Source organism: Aquarana catesbeiana, linkage group LG07 (genome assembly GCF_042186555.1).
Source record: "Aquarana catesbeiana isolate 2022-GZ linkage group LG07, ASM4218655v1, whole genome shotgun sequence".
Taxonomy (NCBI): Eukaryota; Metazoa; Chordata; class Amphibia; order Anura; family Ranidae; genus Aquarana; species Aquarana catesbeiana.
Window position 1 is genome coordinate 96,488,821 of NC_133330.1, and position 22,602 is coordinate 96,511,422.

At 41.2% G+C, this 22,602-nt stretch overlaps 1 protein-coding gene across 1 annotated transcript in view; it reads left to right on the forward strand.

Annotated features, from left to right (window-relative positions):
- The window catches only part of LOC141103186 (6-phosphofructo-2-kinase/fructose-2,6-bisphosphatase 4-like), a gene marked incomplete at its 3' end in the record, with an annotated part of 92,736 nt that extends 70,415 nt beyond the window's left edge, over positions 1 to 22,321 (forward strand). The window contains 4 exon segments of the mRNA XM_073592515.1: positions 10,085 to 10,231; positions 11,846 to 11,950; positions 17,553 to 17,682; positions 22,259 to 22,321. Coding sequence (XP_073448616.1) covers positions 10,085 to 10,231; positions 11,846 to 11,950; positions 17,553 to 17,682; positions 22,259 to 22,321 — 445 coding nt within the window.
- Positions 22,322 to 22,602: the final 281 nt, after the last annotated feature.

A 22,602-nucleotide genomic window follows, 5' to 3' on the forward strand; every position in this document is an offset into this window, starting at 1 on the left:
GAGGCTCTAAAGAAGTTTGCTTAAACAAGCTTGTCATTTAGAAGGGATACAATCGTGTCACAAAGGTTTATAATATTGCTCAATGAGCAGGATACATGATTGATATCCCAATCTGTGTTCATGGGCCCAGTGTGTGCTTGCTTCTTTTAGTTAATAACGTTGTTATTTGGTGACAGGTGGAGGTTTGATACATTTTACAATGTTTTTTCTGACCATGTTTTGTGTCCAATAAACTGTTTAAGTTTTGATACTGCAAAAGCGTCTGGGGTCACTTTATACCTGCTTTCCTTGGTAATTCTCCCATTAATAATAGTCTTTGCTTGTCATTTGGTATGTAGACCCACCCCACCTGAGGGGGAATGACAAATGCTTCAAAAGTCCCTAGTGATTCCCATTGATAAGGGTGAGACCTTTCTTCAGCATACTTCAGCAGAGTATAGTATCTTGTTCAGAGGACCTGATACATGAAGTTCACTCTGATATCTCACAGATATTATTATCCTTATTAATGCAGTGCACATATACCTTGGCCTAACGCAACCTGCGTCTGCCTTTCCATCAGTCACCAGGCTGAGTTTCCTCAAAATGCCTCAACAAAATCTTAATGGTCCCTAATGAGAATGTTTGTTTTAGTATTTAAGGACACGTTGGATAAAAGGTTAGAAACCCTTTCCAAGGCCTAGTTCACCCTAGCAGGTCCTGCTCTGCAACTGCCATTGCGATTGTGTCTGTCTGCCAGATTCTAACTGTGTGGCCAAGAACATAGTTATGGACCCTGTATCTATAAGGGGCCCCTCTGTCCTCCCAACAACTGGCGCTCTTAGCTGTGACCCTGTGCTGTTGTGTTGATGAGATGCACTTCACCAGGTATCCAGGATGGGTCTCCTTTCAATACATATGAGGATTCTTTGGCTCAAAGGTTGGCATGCTGGAGATCAGCTGGTGATATAAAGAGCCAAACAAAAGAAAAGAAAAATAATGCAATCGCCACATCCTAGGACTGGTAAAATTCAATCTATTACGTTTTTGTTCTTGGGCTTAGATACTTTAAATTGTTCATTAACTTGTGTGCTTGTATACAGAAACTTTGTACAGTATAAATTGGGAGAATGCGCAAACTGAATATCCTAGCTCTGAGACAGGCACTATGTTGTGTGCTGCCCATAGAAGACCTGTTCAGAGAATTGCAGCATTTTTTGTAGTCTGTAGAAAATCTTGTTCGTTATTTATTCATATGATGTAAGACCTTGTGAAATGGATAGATGCATGATAAGAGGAGGGTAAAAGTCCTTACTTGTTCAGAATGAGATATCTCCTGCCTAGCTTTCTTAACCTCTAAGAAGATAAGGTGATAATTTAGTTTGCTTTGCAACGTGGAACTCGAAGTCATCCAAGACCAAGGTAATCTTTGCAAGTTCCAGCCTAGTGACGTCTACTGTACAAGACATACACTATTGGCATGAGACATGGGCCCATGCCAGTTTGTGTTAAAAAAGACTAGATACTGAAATAATTATTAATTTATGTGAACAAGAATATACACTCATGTCTGTGGAACTGGTAGCAGTTCCTGGAAACTGACAGATGAGGTCATACACAATCCTAGTGTGGTTTGTTTGTTTTTTTTTGTTTTCTGTCCTGTGCACGCTCCCTGTACTCCACTGATGCACCTCACTGCTACTAGCATAGAGTGAGCAGTGCTGTTATTTTTGGTCACATAATCTGCTTTGTGTACTCAATAGAGCTGAATGTGTCTGCATGAAGATGTGTAGTCCATTTTGGGGGTGAGCAGGAAAGAGTGGCCAAGTTCATACACAAAGGGGGCATGGAGTAACCACCCTCGAACAGGAATTCTGAGAACAGTAGAAAAAAAAAACGTATTTGAAAGTTTAAATAAAGGAAAAGAGAAGGTACAGTCTAGTTATATTTGGACATACTGCATTTATTTTATAAAAACGTGAGTTTAGTGTCCCCATGCCCGCCAAAGTGAACTAGATTTTCAGTAACTGTGCTCACCCATGCACAGATGCATGGAAATTGCAGGAACCGACTTTGCTAAATTCAAGTGATGCAAAAAAAAAAAAAATTGAATAATGCAAATAACAAGTAATGAAAAATAAATATAACTTGCTGCATACTGGCTCTGTATTTAGTATTTAGTCTGTTGAACAGACCCTGTTACCAACTTAAAGAGGAAGTAAACTTCCTCTGCAAACTTTAGGTATATAATAAGGCTTACCTATAGGTATTGAAAATCTCTCCTAAACCTGTACAGTTTAGGAGATATTTTCAGTGCTTGTAGCCAGTGACATCACTCTGAAGGAACGGCCCACGGGTGCTGTTCCTTCCAAGCTGTGATCGGCAGCTCCCGCACGCATGCACGGGAGTGATGTCATCGCGGCTTCGGCCAATCACAGCGCCGGAGAACGCAAGAAGCTCCGGGAAAGATGTCGGCCTTGACAGTGATATGCGGGGACTGCTGCAAAATAAAATTTTCTAAAAATGTTATTTGGCTCTACATTATACACAGGACTCTGTGCATCATATACCAGGCTGTACATTATACACAGGACTCTATACATCATATACCACGATCTACATTATACACCTAGACCGCCAACCTATAGGAACAGACCGTGCGGTGAAAACATGATGATAAAAATCGAGAACCACTTTTGGAAGTGAAGAAAAATGCTGGTCATTCGTGGGGGGCAGTGGGTCTCGCACAGGTGCTGTGGAGAACGGCTGGTATAAGTGAGATAGGAGAGCCTGTGAAGCGATGACATGCAGGAGGGATGTCTGTCTGCTCCTTCACATCCCATCGGCGGATCCTGTCATCTACCATACAGCCTGGACATCTCGCAGCCGCAGACGTCCATCTGAACAACCTGTTACTTCATCTGAAGCCTCACTCATACCAGCCATTCTCCACAGCACCTGTGCGAGACCCACCGCCCCCCCACAAATAACCAGCATTTTTCTCCACTTTTGGAAGTGGGATTTTCTCCATTTCTATCCTTCTTTCTTTTTCTTTTTTCTTTTTTTTTTTTTTTTTGTCTCGTGTTTTCACCGCACTGTCTGTTAACGCCCTCTTCCTCCATTCACAATTATCCTCTGAGGTTATCAGGACCTATTTTTTCAGAGGAGCCAGAGGAGCTGCCTCCACTTGTGTTCCATCTGCTCTTATTTTACACAGTAGCGCTGTAGTTCCTTAGCTTTTTTTTCTACCAAATTCATTTCCATAGCTGAGACATTTCTGAATTTACTGCCAAAGGTCTCTTAATGTTCCTTGGTGTCAAGGCAAGCAGAACTGCATCCAGAACTACTATTGTGAATAACTCAAAACTGAACATCCTCCTAAAAACAACCCATGGTTTTACTAGCCAATATTCAAACCCCAGCATTGGAGTAGTGGCTAGGGAGCTTACCCTGGCTCTCCCTGACCAGGATGCAGAGCCTGAAACAGACTGATACAGCTTCTGACCATACCCAACATCTTCCTCTTTAATTTTAAGATTTTCTCTGATTTTAAAATCGTCTCGGATGCAAAGTTCAGAACACTGCAAGTAGATTTTAAGTCAATCAATATCCGGATCTGTTTTGACAATCTTAACAGGCAAAAGCATCAAGTGGTTCTCAAGCAAAAAATCAGACATAGATCCTCTATCTGTTGACTGTAGATATTGCTAGGTCCAAGCACTGGGGGTTTCAACATTACCATCATATTCTTCCCCAAATAGGCACCGCTTGGGCCGTGCATTCCATCCACGGACTGGTGGCGTCACTTCCGGTTTCTCACTGGCACAGAGAAACTGGAAGTGATGCCGCGGCTCTGAGGGAAAGCACTGCCTGCCAGTGCCAATCAAAAAAACACACAATGCATGGAGTGTTTAGGCGCAGTGCACCACAAGGCAGCAAAAAACAGGCAAAAGACATGTCTCGTCTGCAATCGTGTGATTACATTGACGTCACGCTTCCCATGCACTGTTTCCGGCACCCGTGCGCCTCCTATGGACGGGCCACCACTGCACTATTCATATATTTATTTTTTTCACCAGCAATGTGCTTTTAACTGCCGATGCCTAGTTTCGGTAGTTTCAGGCCTTTTAGATTTCTACACGAGGGAGGCTTTCTACACGAGGGAGGCTTTCTACACGAGGGAGGCTTTACCAGGTATATAACATGCACATACAATTGTGCTCATAAGTTTACATATCCTGGCAGAATTTATCATTTCTTGGCCATTTTTCAGAGAACATGAATATTGACACTCAAACACTTCTTTCTCTCGTGCTTCGTGTTTGACTGAAGCCATTTATTATCACTCAACTGTGTTTACTCTTTTTAAATTGTAATGGTAACAAACTACCCAAATGACCCTGATCAAAAGTTTACATACCCCGGTGATTTTGGCCTGATAACATGCACACAAGTTGACACACAGGGGTTTAAATGGCTATTAAAGTTAACCATCCTCACCTGTGATCTGTTTGCTTGTAATTAGTGTGTGTGTTTTTATAAAAGTTCAATGCGTTTCTGGACTCCTGACAGACCCTTGCATCTTACATCCAGTGCTGCACTTACACTTCTGGATTCTGAGTCATGGGGAAAGCAAAAGAATTGTCAAAGGATCTGCGGGAAAAGGTAGTTGAACTGTATAAAACAGGAAAGGGATATAAAAGATACCCAAGGAATCGAGCATGCCAATCAGCAGTGTTCAAACTCTAATCAAGAAGTGGAAAATGAGGGGTTCTGTTGAAAAGAAACCAAACCACGGTCCGGTAGACCAACTAAAATTTCTGCCAGGAAATTGTTCGGGATGCAAAGAAAAACCCACAAATAACTTTAGGTGAAATACAGGACTCTGAAGACATGTGGTGTGGCTGTTTCAAGATGCACAATAAGGAGGCACTTAAAGAAAGATGGGCTGCATGGTCGAGTCACCAGAAGAAAGCCATTACTACGAAAATGCCAGAAAGTAGCCCGTTTACAATATGCCAAACAGTTGAGTTGCATCTTGATATAGCGCGCTCATTTACCCCGAAGGATCACAACGCGCTTACAAACACATACAAATACACATACAGTACTAGGCAAATTTATGGAGAGGATCTGCTTAACCAACCAGTATGTCTTTTGGAGTGAGGGAGGAAACCGGAGTACCCGGAGGAAACCCATGCAGGCACAGGGAGAACATGCAAACTCCAGGCAGATGGAGTCGTGGTTGGGATTTGAAACAGCGACCCCATTGCTGCTAGTTGAAAGTGCTAACCACTACACCACTATGCTACAAAGATACGAGCCTCAAACCTTCTGGCTCTAAGTCATTTGGAGTGATGAGACCAAAATGTTAGCTTTTTGGTCACAACCATAAACGCTAGATTTGAAGAGGAGTCAACAAGGCCTATGATGAAGGGTACGGAGGTAGATTGCTGATGTTTTGGGGATGTGTGAGCTACCAATGCACAGGAAATTTGGTCAAAATTTTGGCAAGATGAATGCAGTATGTTATCAAAAAATACTAATGGAACATTTGCATTTATCAGCCAGGAAGCTGCGCATGGAACGTACTTCAACATTCCAACATGACAGTGATCCAAAACACAAGGCCAAATCGACCTGTCATTGGCTACAGCAGAATAAGGTGAAGGTTCTGGAGTGGCCATCTTGGTCTCCTGACCTCAATATCATTGAGTCGGGGAGATCTCAGACATGCAGTTCATGCAAGACAGCCCAAGATTTTACAGGAACTGGAGGCTTTTTGCCAAGAGGAATGGGCAGCTTTACCATCTGAGAAGATAAAGAGCCTCATCCACAAATGCCACAAAATACTTCAAGCTGTCATTGATGTTAAAGGGGGCAATACATGGTATTAAGAACTGGAGTATGTAAACTTTTGATCAGGGTCATTTGGGTAGTTTCTGTTGCCGTTATGATTTAAAAAGAGTAAACAGTTGATTGGTAATAAATGGCTTCAGCCAAACTAACCATGAGTGGAAAAAAGTTTTTATCATTCATATTCTCTGAAAATTGGCCAAGAAATCATAAATTCTGCCAGGGTATGTAAACTTATGAGCACAACTATGTTTTGAATTCACATATAATCCTATGGGAAGATTGTTGAAATTAATTGACTCTTTAAATGTATACCATTTGCCTTAATTTGCTAAGCAACTGAAGGGTCTGAAAACATATTTGGTAATTTATGCTTACAGACATTAAAGTTGTTGTTAACCCACTTTTATTACATGGTCTTGTCCTCTCTGCACCAGTTTTAATAATTGTGCCTGTGTTTTGTAAAAAAAAAAAACTAAGAATGTACCTGTGCGACATCTGCCGGGGAGGAGGGGGAAGAGAGCGCCGAGCCGCCGTCAATCAGCTGAGTGGCGGGAGCGGACTGACGGAATCGCGGAACACGATGTCAGGGCTCAGCAGCCATGATTATCGTGGTCTGTTTGCAGAGGGGAGGGTATAGCCAGGCAGGATCAGCCAGGTATTTCAGGTGATACGGGGGTCCAAATGACACAGCACAAGCACTGTGCTGTATAACATGCTTTAAGGAAACAGGATCTTTATTTTTTATTTTTTTGGGTTAATAAACACTTTGAGGCTGAATAAGTTGAACTCTTTTTGCCTTTGTACAGATTTATATAGATCCTCTTCAAAATAAAGTGCACTGCTTCAGTTAGAAATTATCTGAAAATGGAAGCTGTTCTGGTTCTGCAATTTAATTCTAATTTCACCATGTTGACTAATTTCTCTTTATGATGAAATTTGACTTTTGAATAAGGAAGTGGCAACACAATTGGTGTAATCCATTGTAATCCGGACCTGGTGTAACGTTTTCAATCTGTTGTAACCGTGTGGGTTTTGGACCTTTCTTCATTAAAATTTCCTAATCTTCATAATGAATTTGCAGTTGAGTGGAACTTGGGTCAAACCATATCCTGAAAAGGTGCATCATATCTAATTTTGACATGTCCACCATATATTGCACTCCACAGAAGATTCAACTTTTGCATTAGTTTCCCTATAAAATGTTACTGGGACCTTACAAAAGTTGAATCTGTTTAGTATGAGTGTTAGTCTGTAGTTTGCCTTTAAGTGCAATTGCAGTTTTGTTAAGAGGAACATTAATCCTCCAGTTTCTTGCTTCAGGGTGGCCCCTTTTCTCTTGCAGAATCCTTTGGAGCCACTGTTGCCTGCAGGTAGTTGCGTCTCCCTACAGTTTGTGCATCAGCACTTAAAAAAAAAAAAAAAAAAAAAAAGGATTTTAGCAAATATTGTAAGTTTTTAATAGTGTCCTTTCCCAAAATAAGTTTTAAAGGTCTACCTTCATTAAAGGAGCTACCATCATTAGAACTAGTGCAGTCTGTCTTGTAATGGGAAAAGCTGCAGAATCTGCATCCTTCCATAGAAGAGGATGAGATATAAAGTAAGCTGCTACTGCAAGTGATGCCTGAATTTTGACTTCTATCTTGGTGCAGATGTAAAAAAAAAGCAGTGAACCAATGACACAAGCTGAACATTTCATTAATGGGGGTATTCTGTAATCCAGGAGTGTATGTATATTAATAAATACATATTAAATACATATAAGTCTACACACCCCTGTTAAAATGTCAGGTTTCTATGATGTAAAAAAAGACAAAAATCATTTCAGAATTTTTTCCACCTTTTTTGTGACATATAAACTGTACAACTCAGTTAAAAAAACTGAAATCTTTTGGGGGGGGTGGGGGGCATAAGTGTGCACGCCCTCTTATAACTGGGGGATGTAGCTGTGTTCAGAGTTAAGTAATCACATTCAAATTCGTGTTAAATAGAAGTCAATACACACCTGCAATCATTTAAAGTGCCTCGAATTAACCCCAAATAAAGTTCAGCTGTCCTAGTAGGTCTTTCCTGACATTTTTCTTAGACGCATCCTACAACAAAAGCCAGAGAGCTTCCCCAAAACATCAGAGGGATCACATTGTTAAAAGGTATCAGTCAAGAGAAGGGTACAGAAAAAATTTCCAATGCATTAGATATACCATGGAACACAGGGAAGACAGTCATCATCAAGTGGAGAAAATATGGCACAATAGTGACATTACCAAGAACTGGACGCCCCTCCAAAATTGATGAAATGACGAGAAGAAAACTGGTCAGGGAGGCTGCCAAGAGGCCTACAGCAACATTAAAGGAGCTGCAGGAATATCTGGCAGGTACTGGCTGTGTGGTACTCCCGTATTCTTCATATGTCTGAGCCATGGGGTAGAGTGGGAAGACTGAAGCCTTTTCTTACAAAGAAAAACATCCAAGCCTGGCTAAATTTTGCAAAAACACATCTGAAGTCTCCAAAAAGCATGTGGGAAAATGTTATGGTCTGATGAAACCAAGGTTGAACTTCTTGTCCATAATTCCAAAAGATGTTTGGCACAAACACTGTACATCACCAAAAGAACACCATACCCACAATGAAGCTTGGTGGTTCAATTGATTTGTGCAGTTTATAGGTCACATTCAAGGTGGAAAAAGTTCTGAAATGATTTATCTTTTGTAATTTTTTTTTTTTTTTTTTTTTTTTTTTTTACATCACAGAAACCTGACATTTTTAAATGGGGTGTGTAGACTTTTTATCCACTGTTTGTCTATGTAATTTTTTTTCCATTAACAAATCTGGTGTTATGCCAAAAAGCTGCAAGAACACCCTGATCTAACCCCTTCCACTCCCAGCTAGCCTCAGTTTTTTGCTAGTGTTCTTATGTGAATAGCCTCCTTCTCTTTACGAAGGGAAGCTTACCTCTTTCCTCTGAAGGGGTGTTTGTTTTTGTGTGTTTTTTTTTTTTGTTTTTTTTTCCTTTTAACCCTTTCCCGAATAGCCTCCGCAGTTATACTGTGGCAGGTTGGCACTGCTGTGTGAGCCATCGAGCTGTACGTCTGCTCTTTAAGACGCTGTAGCAGGCGTGCGTAGCGTGTCCCCGGAGCCGATGTGTGGGCGTGATGACCGCAGGGCACTCGCAATCGCTCGTGACAGAGCGAGGACCGGTACACACACATCCCGATTCTGTCAGGGGAGAGGAGACAGATCGTGTGTTCCGATTAAAAATCATAGATCACCGCCATTACCAGTAAAAAAATAAATAAAAATGGCATAAATCTAGACCCTATTTTGTAATATATATACCCTAAACTGATGAAGAAATTTTATTTTGTTGTGGTGTTTTTTTTTTTCCAAATTGGTGCATTTTTTTTGTTTATAGCGCAAAAAATAAAAACCATCGAGGTGATCAAATACCACCAAAAGAAAGCTCTATTTGTGGGGAAAAAATGACATCAATTTTGTTTGGGTACAGCGTGCCATATCCCAAAAAATGGCCTGGTCAGGAAGGGGGCAAATCCTTTCTGGGCTGAAGTGGTTAAGATAAGTCTCCTATCGAGATTTCAGGCTGCACCTTAGCCACTGTGGCTCCTTTTGCAGCTTCTGGATCGATTTACTCCTTAGGCTGAGTCTTGGGGGCCGTACCTGTACCCTTGGATGAAGAGGTAGAGCCAGGTCTGTGGTCTGCCAGCAGCGGGCCCTTTCCCTGAAGGCCCCTTTGGTTATGCCCACCATGTGTTACATCCTATCTAGAGTGTGAAGACCTCTGCCGTGGTAAGTGGCTGACGCTCCTATGCCTTGGCCACTAAGAAATGTGGACTACAACACTTTGTTGTGAATCTACACCATTTTTTTATTTTTTCTCCTCATCTGCGTGTTACATCTGGTACTACTGTGCCTGCGTGGATGCCTTCTGAGCTGCTTTGTTGAGCATGTGAGAGACATATATATTCTTTCTCCTGGTACATTTTTCTCAGTCAGCACCAACCAGTCCATGGGTCCTTCTAATGTATAGTACAGAGATCCCTGGACACCTACCTAGGTGCAGCAGGCTATAGTGCCTGGCACAAGTTAGAATTCCTGTTTTTGTCCAGTATAATTGAACTTTTGCGTATCTTGGTTTCTAGTATATTGTTGGCACATCTGTATAATTTATAGTTGTCTAGAAGTCAAAATGTTTTGTTGCACAATTCTAAACTGTTTGTTTTGTTTCCTCAGTTTGCCAAATGCTTGGCTAAATACATCCATGAACAAAATATCCATGAACTCAAAGTGTGGACAAGCCAGATGAAGAGAACAATACAGACAGCAGAGGCTCTGGGTGTACCATATGAACAGTGGAAAACTCTGAATGAGATTGATGCTGTAAGTGTTCCTCCACCAGGCATAGTTTTAAGGGCTCCATTCACATAATTTGCAGTGTCTTTTTTTTTTTTTTTTTCACACTGGATACATGCTAATCATTGCAAGAAGCATAGAAATCAATTATTTTTCAAGTGCCCCGTTCCCTATACAATACTGGTGTGATGTCCAGTGTGGGGAAAAAAATGCAGTGCATTGGATGGCAGCCCATGTCACAGCATTGCAGCGGAGTTCCATTGCACTTGGTGTGAACAGGCCCTAACCTTTGTGTGTGTGTGTGTGTGTGTGTGTGTGTGTGTGTGTGTGTGTGTGTCCCCACTGTCATATACCCTCACCACCATAACTAAAGAGTCAGCCTGGCCTCTGTTGTTTCTTTGGACTGTGCCCTACTATGAAACCTGCCAGTCACCTGTTTTAAGTTCTCATGCTTACTGGATTTTTAGCCTCTTTTTCCTAAGACGCCTTTCGTCTAGCAGCAGTGTTTGGCAGCAAAAACACTTGACGTGTGTAAATGTGTTTACATGTGTCAAGCGCTAGGGCGGTAATTTTATTTCATACATTTATTATTCTGGCCAGTGAAATAAATTAGCGCTAAATGCACCTAGCGTTAATGTGCATTTACACACTTCACAGATGCATCAATTATTTATTTATTTTTTTCACTGCTAAAATGCTGCTGCTCCTGGATGTGCTGGCAGTGGGTTTGTGTGGTGTGTGTTTTCATTCACGGCAATTTGCTTTGCTGTACATTTACACGTGATTCGGTACATGCGATGCAATAAGATGTATCATGCTTGCGTTTTATCTCAGCACGCTGCAGTGCAGTTTTAGGCTGCGTTGCAGCATGAATGGGACACATAGGAAACAATTGTTTCCTGCGTGTCCCTGCAATGACAGACATTTTATGATGTGATAAAACATCTGTCACTGCATACAGTGTGAATTCACCCTTACAGATTTTATTACCAACTTGCATTTACCTTGAAAAAGTTCTCCCTCTAGTGGTGGTAACCAGAACTAGAAATACTACATTTTACAAGGAATATTTTTTGACAACCGTGCTTCCAGTAATGTGGCAAGAGTTTGGGCAAGGACTTTTTACAATCTAGTGTGACCCGTGCCCCTGTTCTTAAAATTACATTCCTGAAATGGTTTTACCGGTTTTTGGTTCGGAGTAACTTGAGTGTCCTGTACAAAGCTATCGCCTAAATCCTACTGAGCACATTTGGTTTGAATTTGAAACTGAATGCAAACCAGGTTGCCTTTGTCCAACATCTCATCTCAAAAACTTTTTTTTTTTTTTTTTTTTTTTTAGCTAAATAGGCACAAATTCAAACATACTCCAAAATCTTGTGGAAAACCTACCCAGATGGTTTGGGCTGTAGCAACTGCAAAGGAGGTGCCAAGTTCATAGTCGTACTTCCACAAATGAGCAAACAGATTTTGCATTTACCTAACTATTCATAATCATTAAATCACTTTTGTTTTCTGTCTTGTGTTTTTATTGTCAGTTTTTTTTTCTTTTTGTTTTGTTTTTTATTGAATTGGTATTGTATATTTTGCAAATGGCAGTGCATAGCTTGATCCACATAAATTATTCTGCTATGTTTCTACTAGGGTGTATGTGAGGAGATGCGTTATGAAGAAATTCAGGAGTCCTTTCCTCTGGAGTTCGCCCTGCGGGACCAGGATAAATACAGATACCGCTATCCAAAAGGAGAGGTCAGTGAGCTTTTTGTCAGCCAGAATATAAATATACAGTATAAGGTTTGTACCGCATTGGCATGTGGGTTTCCACTTGCACCTGCATTGTCTACTGCTGCAATCACCCTACAGTGACATTTCATATTTTTCTTTTCTTCACTGCAACTGCTTGTATTCTGTGCAAGCAAAATAGTCCCTGTAGGATCCAGAATTAAGTGGCTTGCAATAAGTGACATTCAAAATAGGATTTCTAACTTGCCTGTAAATTTACTCTTTGAGCACAGGTGTAGTGTCTTGGATGACTGGATTAAATGCTTTCACCTTCAGGTGATTGGACACTGGCAAGAAGAGCTGTAAGGACACCCATATAACCCCTCCCACTCTCAGCAATTCTCCGTTATTGATTTTTAATTTTTTTAGCAAGAATGACTGGGCGACATATCTCTTTACATCGGCTTACATCAGTCAGCTGAGAAAATACAGAAACGGTCTGCATTCTTTTCATTCTTGTGGATATAAACTGAAATGAAGATGGGCATACAAACTGATGGAAACTGAAGTAACCTGATTCCATTATTAGCCTTTTTCTTTTTTCTTGCCAAAAATGTGACAAAACTGATATAGCCAGTGTGAAATATAGGCCCAGGGTGTTTTCTCTTATTAAAAAAAAAAAGAGGTCTGTGAGTACAGTTTCCTACCCCATTCCACTATCAAATGGTACTTTGACACTGCATAACACTGGCAGGAACAGGACTGGCAGATCTAAAGACTCAGCAGAATCAGAAGACAAGTTTCTGAGAGTCAGCATCTTGTGTAAAAGGCACCTCGCAGGAAAACAACTGCATGTGCAGCTTAGTAGTCACTGACTAATGCAATTCTCACCTTCAGCTGTACAGAAATGACTTTGAGCTGCAGGTCTGAGGTGTAGAGTGGTAATGTAGAAAAGCCATTGCTTAAAGCGGAGTTAGACCCAAAAGGGGAATTTCTGCTTAAACCACTTCCGGACCAGCTGCCGCAGTTTTGCTCGGATGGACAAATCGACGTTACCTTATGTTGCTTTTCCTTTTAGCCACTAGGGGCACACGGGCACCAGCGATCGCTCGTGACAGGGCGAGAACTGGGATCTGTGTGTAAACACACAAATCCCAGTTCTTTCAGGGGAGTAGAGACAGATCGTGTGTTCATACGAAGTGTGTGTCTCTCTTTCTCTCTTTCTTTCTCTCTCTCTCTCTCTCTCTCTCTCTCTCTCTCTCTCTCTCTCTCTCTCTCTCTCTCTCTCTCTCTCTCTCGTCCCATCCCCCCTAAAGTTAGAACACAGTTAACCCCTTGATCGCCCCCTAGTGTTAACCCCTTCCCTGCCAGTGATGTTTATACAGTAATCAGTGCATTTTTATAGCACTGATCGCTGTATAATTGTCAAGTGTCCAATTTGTCCGCCGCAATATCGCAGTCCCGATGAAAATTGCAGATCGCCGCCATTACTAGTAAAAAAAAAAAGATAATGCCATAAATCCCCAATTTAGTAGACTCTAACTTTTGCACAAACCAATCAATATATGCTTATTGCGTGTGTGTTTTTTGTTTAGTTTTTTTCCAAAAATATGTAGAAGAATACATATCGGCCTAAAACAAGAAAAAAAATGTGTTAAAAAAAAAAAGAGAGGGATTTTTATTATAGGAAAAAAAAAAAGATAAAATGGAAGAGGTGATCAAATACCACCAAAAGAAAGTTGTATTTGTGGGAAAAAAGGACATCAATTTTGTTTGGGTACAATGTCGCACGACCACGCAATTGTCAGTTAAAGAGATGCAGTGCCGTATCTCAAAAAATGGCCTGGTCATTGAGCAGCCAAATCTTCCGGGGCTGAAGTGGTTAAAGTGGATGTAAACCCTCTCATATACCCAGTGAAGTGAACAGCCTCAGATGATACACAGAGATGAAACCAATCTGCCTATATGTTTTTTTACATGTATATCTTCTGTCTTCAGCTTTCTAGACCCTTTTAGAAAATGCACATAGTGTTAGACATTTTTCTTCCTGTTTCAGCAGTGGAGGGGGGGGGGGGGTCTGGGCTTACACTGTGTGTGTGAGCTGATTGGAGGAAAGGCACCCCCCCCTTTCACATAGGCAGAGGAACAGAAACTTGCAGAGCTGTGCTGTGAATAGACAAGCTCTTTGCTTATCTAGAAGTTCCCTCCCTGACACTCATTTCCAGCTGCTTTTATCTTCAGAGAGCTTGTCAGAAGTAATGCTGATAACAGAGGAACAGAGCAGCAGAAAGACACAAGACTTAGGGCTTTGGAGTGAGATAAGTAAGTAAACTCTATAGATACATGTGCCCAGGTCATGTAAATGGGGGTTTACATCCACTTTAGGCACACTTTTTTTTTTTTTAATAAATACAGGTTTATGTGTGTGTGTGTGTGTGTGTGTGTGTGTGTGTGTGTGTGTGTGTGTGTGTGTGTGTGTGTGTGTGTGTGTATATATAGATATATTGTACTTTTGTGTACATCATAGAGCCTATATGCATATACAGATGAATCAGGGACTTGTGACTGAAAAATGTCTTAATCCAGATCATTTTAATCCAAATGCAGGAAGTTTTGCTAATAGTGCTCTTTTACAATAACACACTTATATGGTTGTTCTACATTTTAGTATTTTACTTTCCATTTCCTTTTTATGGCAGATATAATTCAATTATCAGTATGTTCTTGTACGGTAAGACATGTTCCCATATTGTTGCTTCCGAACTGCAGACACAGCTATTACTTGTGTGTTTATGTACACTATACCAGGAAACCTTTTAGCTCAACAGCTGTGTCCTGTTTATTGCCGAGCTATTGGCTACCTAACCTGACCTGCCTAATGACTGTAAGAAGACAAATCCCAGCTATAAAGATGGGGTATCATCAGCTAATGGCTAAACACAGTTGATTTAACTAATGGCACAGTATTTGTGTTAAAGGTTCCTTTTTGATATAAGAGGAATATGTCCAGTTTGATGGACTCAAAAATGCACAAGCAATTATTAACTTGTGTACCAGCACAAAACGTCAAAAGGTTTAGTCTAAAATGGTGACTGGTGATAAATGGTGAAAAAATCTTCATAGTTGGGCTCCAGAAAATTGTTTGACCACATACAATTTACCAACCATGTATTTAAGAAAAGGCCTTGTGTCTGTGAATGTGGATGATCCTTAGCATTTATTGTCACCAAGAAAATTTCCTTTTTCTCAGACAGAAGATGTTAGATACTGAGCTAGAGGAAGTAATTCCTACTAAAGAGAAAGGGGACTTTTGCAGTTTTTAGGTTCAGAGGCTTTAAATTTAATCCACTTCATCCAACAGTAGCCATGTAATGCAGTTATGGTATTGCACTGGACAATGAGGGAAAATCCTTGATATCCTAGCTAAATGAACAGCTCAAACTTCTGAATCTCTGCAAATTGCAAGTTCTTTCTTGAAAATGGGGTCATTCATAGAGGTGGAGTGCCCATTACTTAGGAGTTTGCTGTATGTATTCAGTAACAATAAACTTTGTATTGTTTATGGTGTCTATATTTAGCAAGCTCAAATTTTATCCAGAGCACAAGCCAGCCAGCACAAAATACCCATGTAATCGGTCAACCTTTTTGGGTATACAAAGCTGTCCTTTTGCATTGGATACATTTTGCAAATACTTGTAAAGCCACACTGCTGTATCAAGGTACCTCTGTAGAGTCTGGTCCCTATCTAAGCTCCCAACTTGGGACATACAGTGCCTTGAAAAAGTATTCATACCCCTTAATTTTCCACATGTAATTTTACAATCAAAAATGTAAATGTATTTTATTGCGATTTTATGTGCTGGACCAACACAAAGTGGCACATAATTGTGAAGTGAAAGAAATTATTTACAAATATCTGAAAAGTGTGGTATGCAATTTGTATTCAGCCCCCTTTTACTCTGATACCCCCAACTAAAATCTAGTGGAACCAATTGCCTTCAGAAGTCACCTAATTGGTAAATAGAGTCTACTTATGTGTAATTTAAGCTCAGTATAAATACAGATGTTCCGTGAAGCCTTCAGAGGTTTGTTAGAGAACCTTGGTGAACAAACCGCATCATGAAGGCCAAGGAACACACCAGACAGGTCAGGGATAAAGTTGCTGAGAAGTTTAAAGCAGGGTTAGATCTAAAAAAAAAATATCCCAAGCTTTGAACATCTCACAGAGGCACTGTTCAATACTTCATTTGAAAATGGAAAGAGCATGACACAACTGCAAACCTACCAAGACATGGCCATCCACTTAAACTGACAGACCGGACAAGGAAAACATTAATCAGAGAAGCAGACAAGAGGCCAATGGTAACTCTGGAGGAGCTGCAGATATCCACAGCTCAGGTGGGAGAATCTGTCCACAGGACAACTATTAGTTGTGCACTCTACAAATCTGGCATTTATGGAAGAGTGGCAAGAAGAAAACCATTGTTGAAAAAGCCATAAGAAGTCCCGCTTGCAGTTTGCTGTGTCCCCGATATGGTTTCTCGCAAACATGTGGAAGAAGGTGCTCTGGTCAGATGAGATCAAAATTGAATTTTTTGGCCTAAAAGCAAAACGCTGTGTGTGGTGGAAAACTAACACTGCACATCACCCTAAACACACCATCCCCACTGTGAAACATGGTGGTGGCAGCATCATGTTGTGGGTATGCTTTTCTTCTGCAGGGACAGGGAAGCTGGTCGAGTCTGCAAAAGACTTGAGACTGGGGCAGAGGTTCACCTTCCAGCAGGACAATGACCCTAAACATACAGCCAGAGCTACAATGGAATGGTTTGGATCAAAGCATATTCATGTGTTAGAATGGCCCAGTCAAAGTCGAGACCTAATTTCAATTGAGAATCTGTGGCAAGACTTGAAAATTGCTGTTCAGACGCTCTCCATCCAATCTGACAGAGTTTGAGCTATTTGGAGAAGAAGAATGGGCAAAAATGTCACGCTCTAGATGTGCAAAGTTGGTAGAGACATCCCCAAAAAGACTTGCAGCTGTAATTGCAGAGAAAGGTGGTTCTACAAAGTATTGAATCAGGGGGCTGAATACAAATGCACGCCACACTTTTTCCAAATTTTTTTACAAATAAATGTGTGAAACCATTTATCATTTTCCTTCCACTTCACAATTATGTGCCGCTTTGTGTTGGCCTATCACATAAAATCCCAATATTCTATTGATACATCTACGTTTTTGGTTGTAACATGACAATGTGAAACATTTCAGGGGGATAGGAATACTTTAAGGCACTGTATATAAAGCAGTGCATTAATTGAGAACAGGCTTACCTGGAGGTACCCGGTTTCCCTAAAAGGTACAGAAACACCAGAGAAGCCCAGACTCGCTGATTTGCAGCTGAAGACCCCCTTTGTGTGTCTCTGCCAAACCAACAAAGCAGAAATGAAAACTGCTCATATGCTGCTTCTACTTTGTTGCTATTTTTGATTCAGCTGCAGCATTTTTGTTGTGAACTAAAACAAAAGGGTTTGCCTTGTCTGTGTGCAACCCAATGGGCCAGGTGTTAATCCGTCCTTATATTAGATATATGATAAAACTAAACTATTATATTTTTTTTTTTTCCAGTCATATGAGGACTTGGTACAACGTCTTGAACCTGTGATCATGGAACTGGAGCGCCAGGAGAATGTACTAGTTATTTGCCATCAAGCTGTCATGCGCTGCCTGCTGGCCTACTTCTTGGATAAAAGTGCAGGTACACACTTGGACAGATAGGGGCATTAATTAAAGGGGCATTTCTATAGAGGTCACAGGCTGGGGTATCTTGGAGTTGGCTGTCTATATATTGTGTGAATACTTGTTTAAATGTTAATGGTATTATTTCAGGAAAGTGTACTGTGTATATGCTTGGTTCTGCCTTTTCTTGACACAATCTACATGTTTGTGCGGCACATTGCAGCCTTCCCCCTCCTCACTCACGTATAAAAAAAACACCACAATTAAAATAAATTCTTTTGTTCCACCTCCCTAAGAGCCAGATCACAAACACAAGCTGCCAAATGATTAACCTACCATTAAAACCACAGCCGTAAGGGTATATTCTCACCAGATGCGGTGGGACTGTATTTGGCGGCTATCCCTATGCAGCCTTACCGCATGACAAGGCAAAGTGCTTTGTTTCCAGTGTGCCCAGTTCACATCACTATGTTGTAGAGGTGTGCGTATAGTGTACGCTGAAAAAAAGAACTGCATGCAGTACTTTTTCCAGCACAGGGCAAGGCAATCTACTGCACTGCCAGCAATTGAACTTAAAGGATAAGTTTACCTTTTACAAAAAAGTAATGCACATTTTTTTGTGGGTAAGAATATTTATGCAATTCCTTTTTCTTTTTTCACTGCAGTCTGTAAGGCATTGCATCTGTGATCAGCAGATCATGGGTACAATGCCTGGATCCTGCAGAGTAAGCTGTCTGCCTTATGGTTGGGCAGTTACTGAATTGCAGGAAGACCCAATGGACTACAAAAGTGCTCATCAGTACTTGTATATATTCATTCACAGTAAAACTGTGAATGAATGACGTGGCCTTGTGGCCGGATCCCTGTGCAGCCTCGCCTTTTTTTTTACATTCTTTGGGGGGGGGGGGGGGGGGGCAATTCTGGCCAATTGCCGGGCCAATTCTGACACTTTTTGTATGCATGGGGTGCTTTAATTTTTTGTGTTTAAAAAAAAAAAAAAAAAAACTTTTTATACATGGTCTAATTTTTTTATTTTTTTTTTGTTTGGATTACGTTTATTGCTATTACAGGGGATGTTTTCATCCCTTGGCATGGGCCGTGACAGGCTCTTTATGGAGAGATCAGAGTGCAGTCCTTTCATAACATGTTGCATGTTACACCCTGAATATGGCTGTAACCTGTTATGAAATGTGAACTTATCCTTTTAACCCTTTCACTGCCAGAGCCTTTTTTGCATGTTTAAAAAAATCGTTTTAGGCATGAAGATTACATAAAACCCCCAAACATTATATATTTTCTGAAAGACGCCCTAGTGACTAGAATAAGCAGTAGTTTCAATTTTTGATATTACCACAAAGGTCTAGGAAACACAAAATTTCAGTAGGAAACACAAAATTTCAATAAAAAACACACAAGTGAATTTTAGGATAAAAAAAGGTAATAAATTAACCACATTTTTGGTAAAACATAAAATACCAGGTTGCAACTAGTAAATGAATACCAAACATGTCAAACTTTTATATTTGTGTGGCCTGGGAAATGGTGACAAACTTCAATACCCTATATTTTTTATAGGGAACACTTCAAAAGCCCCCTATAGGTCATCAGTTTAGAGTTATGCATGAGGTCTTATGCTAGAATTATAGCTCTTTCTCCAGCGTGCGTGGCGAACCTGTATTGAATTCAACGTTTTCACACGTAGGTGCCCCGACGTGTGCATTTTTTGAGGGGGCCTCAATTTTTGGGGGGTGATTTCATGTGCTTGGGTGTAACTTTTTTTTTTATTATTATTTTTTTATGAGACAGAGCACAAAAAGTCCCCTGTGTGATGATTTTTAGGTGACAGGTTCTCTTTAATGTGACATGCAGGGTCTAAAAGACCCTGCATGTCTCCTCTGGGCTCCACTGATTGGATTGCACATTGCGTTACAATACATCATCCCTTCTCAGCCATGTTAGCCAGGGAAAGTGACAAGTGACCCGGAAGTGACGTCACACGTGTCACTTTCTGGGTCACAGAAGGAAGTGGAGGAGAGTGGACGCTTGTCCGCTCTTCTCCCTCCCCTGCACCCGCCATGTCGGTCCTGGGCCCCCAGATGGGCAAGCAGAGCCGGGAATACATGGCGGGGGTTTAAAGCAATCGGGCCACTGAAATGCCATACGGACCTGGCAGCAAAAATCACACGTTAGAATTCATACACACAGGAATTGGCTTCAAATCACAGCAAGCAGGTTGCATGTTTTTATAGACCTACAATGTTAACTGCTGAACCTTTACTGCACAAGAGATATAGTCATTTGTCAAACAATACTGCTGGGTAGAAAAAGGGCTCGGGCGTGTTCAAAATCCCACATGCCCGATCCCGCCAGGAAGCCGACACTGCACAGCGCTAATCACAGGCAGCTGCACAGATCAGGAAAGTTTTCCCTGTCTGATTAGCGCTGTGCATTGTCGGCTTCCTGGCGGGATCGGGCATGTGGGAGTTTGAACACACCCAAGCCCATTTCTACTGCTGGGTCCTGGAAAGACTCAGCATTAGGAAGGGGAAAGGTACTGAAAGCTTACCCTATGGCGCCAGTGTCCGACCCCCTCCACCCAGAGTCCAGCCACCTGGTCCAGTAGATGGAGAAGTTGGATGCCTGCATTCTTCATCTGTTGAAGAAGAATCCAGACCACTGTTTTTGTGTGGTGAAAACATAATCCAAATGCATGTATATACATGGCACTTTAACAGTGAAGACAAAAATGCTAAATTGTCCACATTTTGCCATATTTATTTATATACCATACCATTTATACCATTTTGCTTCTCAATACAAAAACCTGATTAACCCATGACATATCCCTCATAAATGCTAGCCAACTCCGCTTACCAGAAGACACTCCTTATTTAGCCATAACAAGCTCATTGATAGAAAATGAACCCTTAGTTTTACCCATAACATGTTGGCTGGGTATAGGGCAATCTAGTATTTTCCATGCTTAATACCATACAAAATCTGTACTGCTCATATATTTGTTTCTTAACCCGCTATCGAGCCCGAAAAGCTGATTGAAACAAAATCATAACAATTATGTTTGGGCAACCATTTTTGCACAGAATGAGCTCCTCTAACATCCACCAGCTCTGTAATGTCGTCATGGAGGAGTGGAAGAGGACTCCGGTTGCAACCTGGCAGTGCTGGAAAATAATGGTGGCCACACAATATTGACACTTTGGGCCCAGTTTGGACATTTTCACTTTGGGGTGTGCTCACTTTTGTGAGATGCAGTGTCTGTGTGTAAAAAAGATGACTGTCAGTGACCACAATACACTTGAGAAAGAATATCAAATATGTACAAGAAATGTGAAACAAAAATACTCAAACCACAATATATGAATGTGCAAACAAATGCATGTTGCACAAAACATGAGAAAGATTAATTAAAAAAAGTTCATGAAGTACATCCAGACTTTAAGACCCAGCGAGTAAGGAGTGCAAATCCTAAGCTTCAGGACACAGTGAGCAGAAAGCGTTCCTCACAATAGTTCCTCCACCACACACTCTGCCTCTAAACAAAACATGTTGATCTCTAATTATGGGGATCAAAAAGCGCACCGTGTGTAGGCTTTTAAGAGACTCTTCTGCGAGCCAATGCAGTTCTCTGCATTCCAAACAACCAGTGGCGGCTCGTCCATTAGGGGCACAGGCGCCGCCCCCTCCATGCATGCATCCATCCATGCGTCCGTCTCCCTAATCTACATGCAGGGCGCCGGGTGTCTGGATCCCAATGGATTTGTTTTGGGTTTTTTTAGCACGTGATTAGAGCCAGAGGCTCTAATTGGCTTCAAAAAAGGGTGGGCTCGGGTCACAGAGCACTGCGCCCTGAGCCAGTTGTGTGACAATAGCGAATGAATATTCACTATTGTCACACTGATTCTCTGCCTGGCCAATCAGGAAGTGGGTCCTGAGACCCGTTTCCCGATTGGCCAAAATGAGAAGTGATCTTAATGGCCTGCGAGGAGACGCACGGCCGCCGTGATGCCGAGGACTAACCCACCAGCTGCCAAGTCCGATCCTCTGCCCAAGCCATGCCCAGTACTGTCGGCTCCTCCATGGATCGCCCCTGTGTCAGCACACACCACACACACCACACGCACCTCTCCTGGGGTTGGGTGTCCGTAGTCAGGTCCGTCTTCATTTGTGCTGCTCTGTACTCCTCATCCTCATTTCGTGTATCTCTACATACATTTCGTGTGTACTCACACTCACACACACACACACCTTACAGATCTTTAATATCTTTACCTAAAAAACAAAAAACCATATACACTCAAATATTCATAACTACTGTAACCAACAAGGAATGTCTGATATTACAAATTCCAGGAGATTTGAACAATTACTGGTCCCTCTTTCAAGCTCCCTATGTGCCTGCCCTCCAGTTGTCTATGTGCCTCTGTGTTGCAAGATGTCTTCCGCTCTGGTTCTTGTAGTTACTCCTCTTCACTATGAGGAAAAAAAATGCATTGCCTTTTTATCGTTCCTGATTTTTCCTACACCGTGTCTGTGAGTCAAAATGTTTGAACGTTATCTTGTGTGTTATTTTACAGATACGCTGCCTTACCTCAAGTGCCCCTTGCACACAGTCTTGAAACTCACTCCTATTGCATACGGTAAGGCCCTGTTTTGTAAATCTAGTGGCGATGCTTTTTCTGTTTTTTCTGTTTTTTGTTTTTTTTTTTTTTTCTTCTGCTTGAAAGTGCAATGGCCTCTTTTGTAGGGCCAGCTTCATTTCTCGCAGGTCTGATAACTCATTGTCTTGTTAAGGCCAAAGGTGGAGGATCACATAGTTGCATTGTTTTATATTTTTTTTTTTTTTTTTTTTTTTTTTTAGCATTTAAATGAGAAGTCATGATTTTCATTATGAACACAAAAGCAGACAAAATTCAGAAAG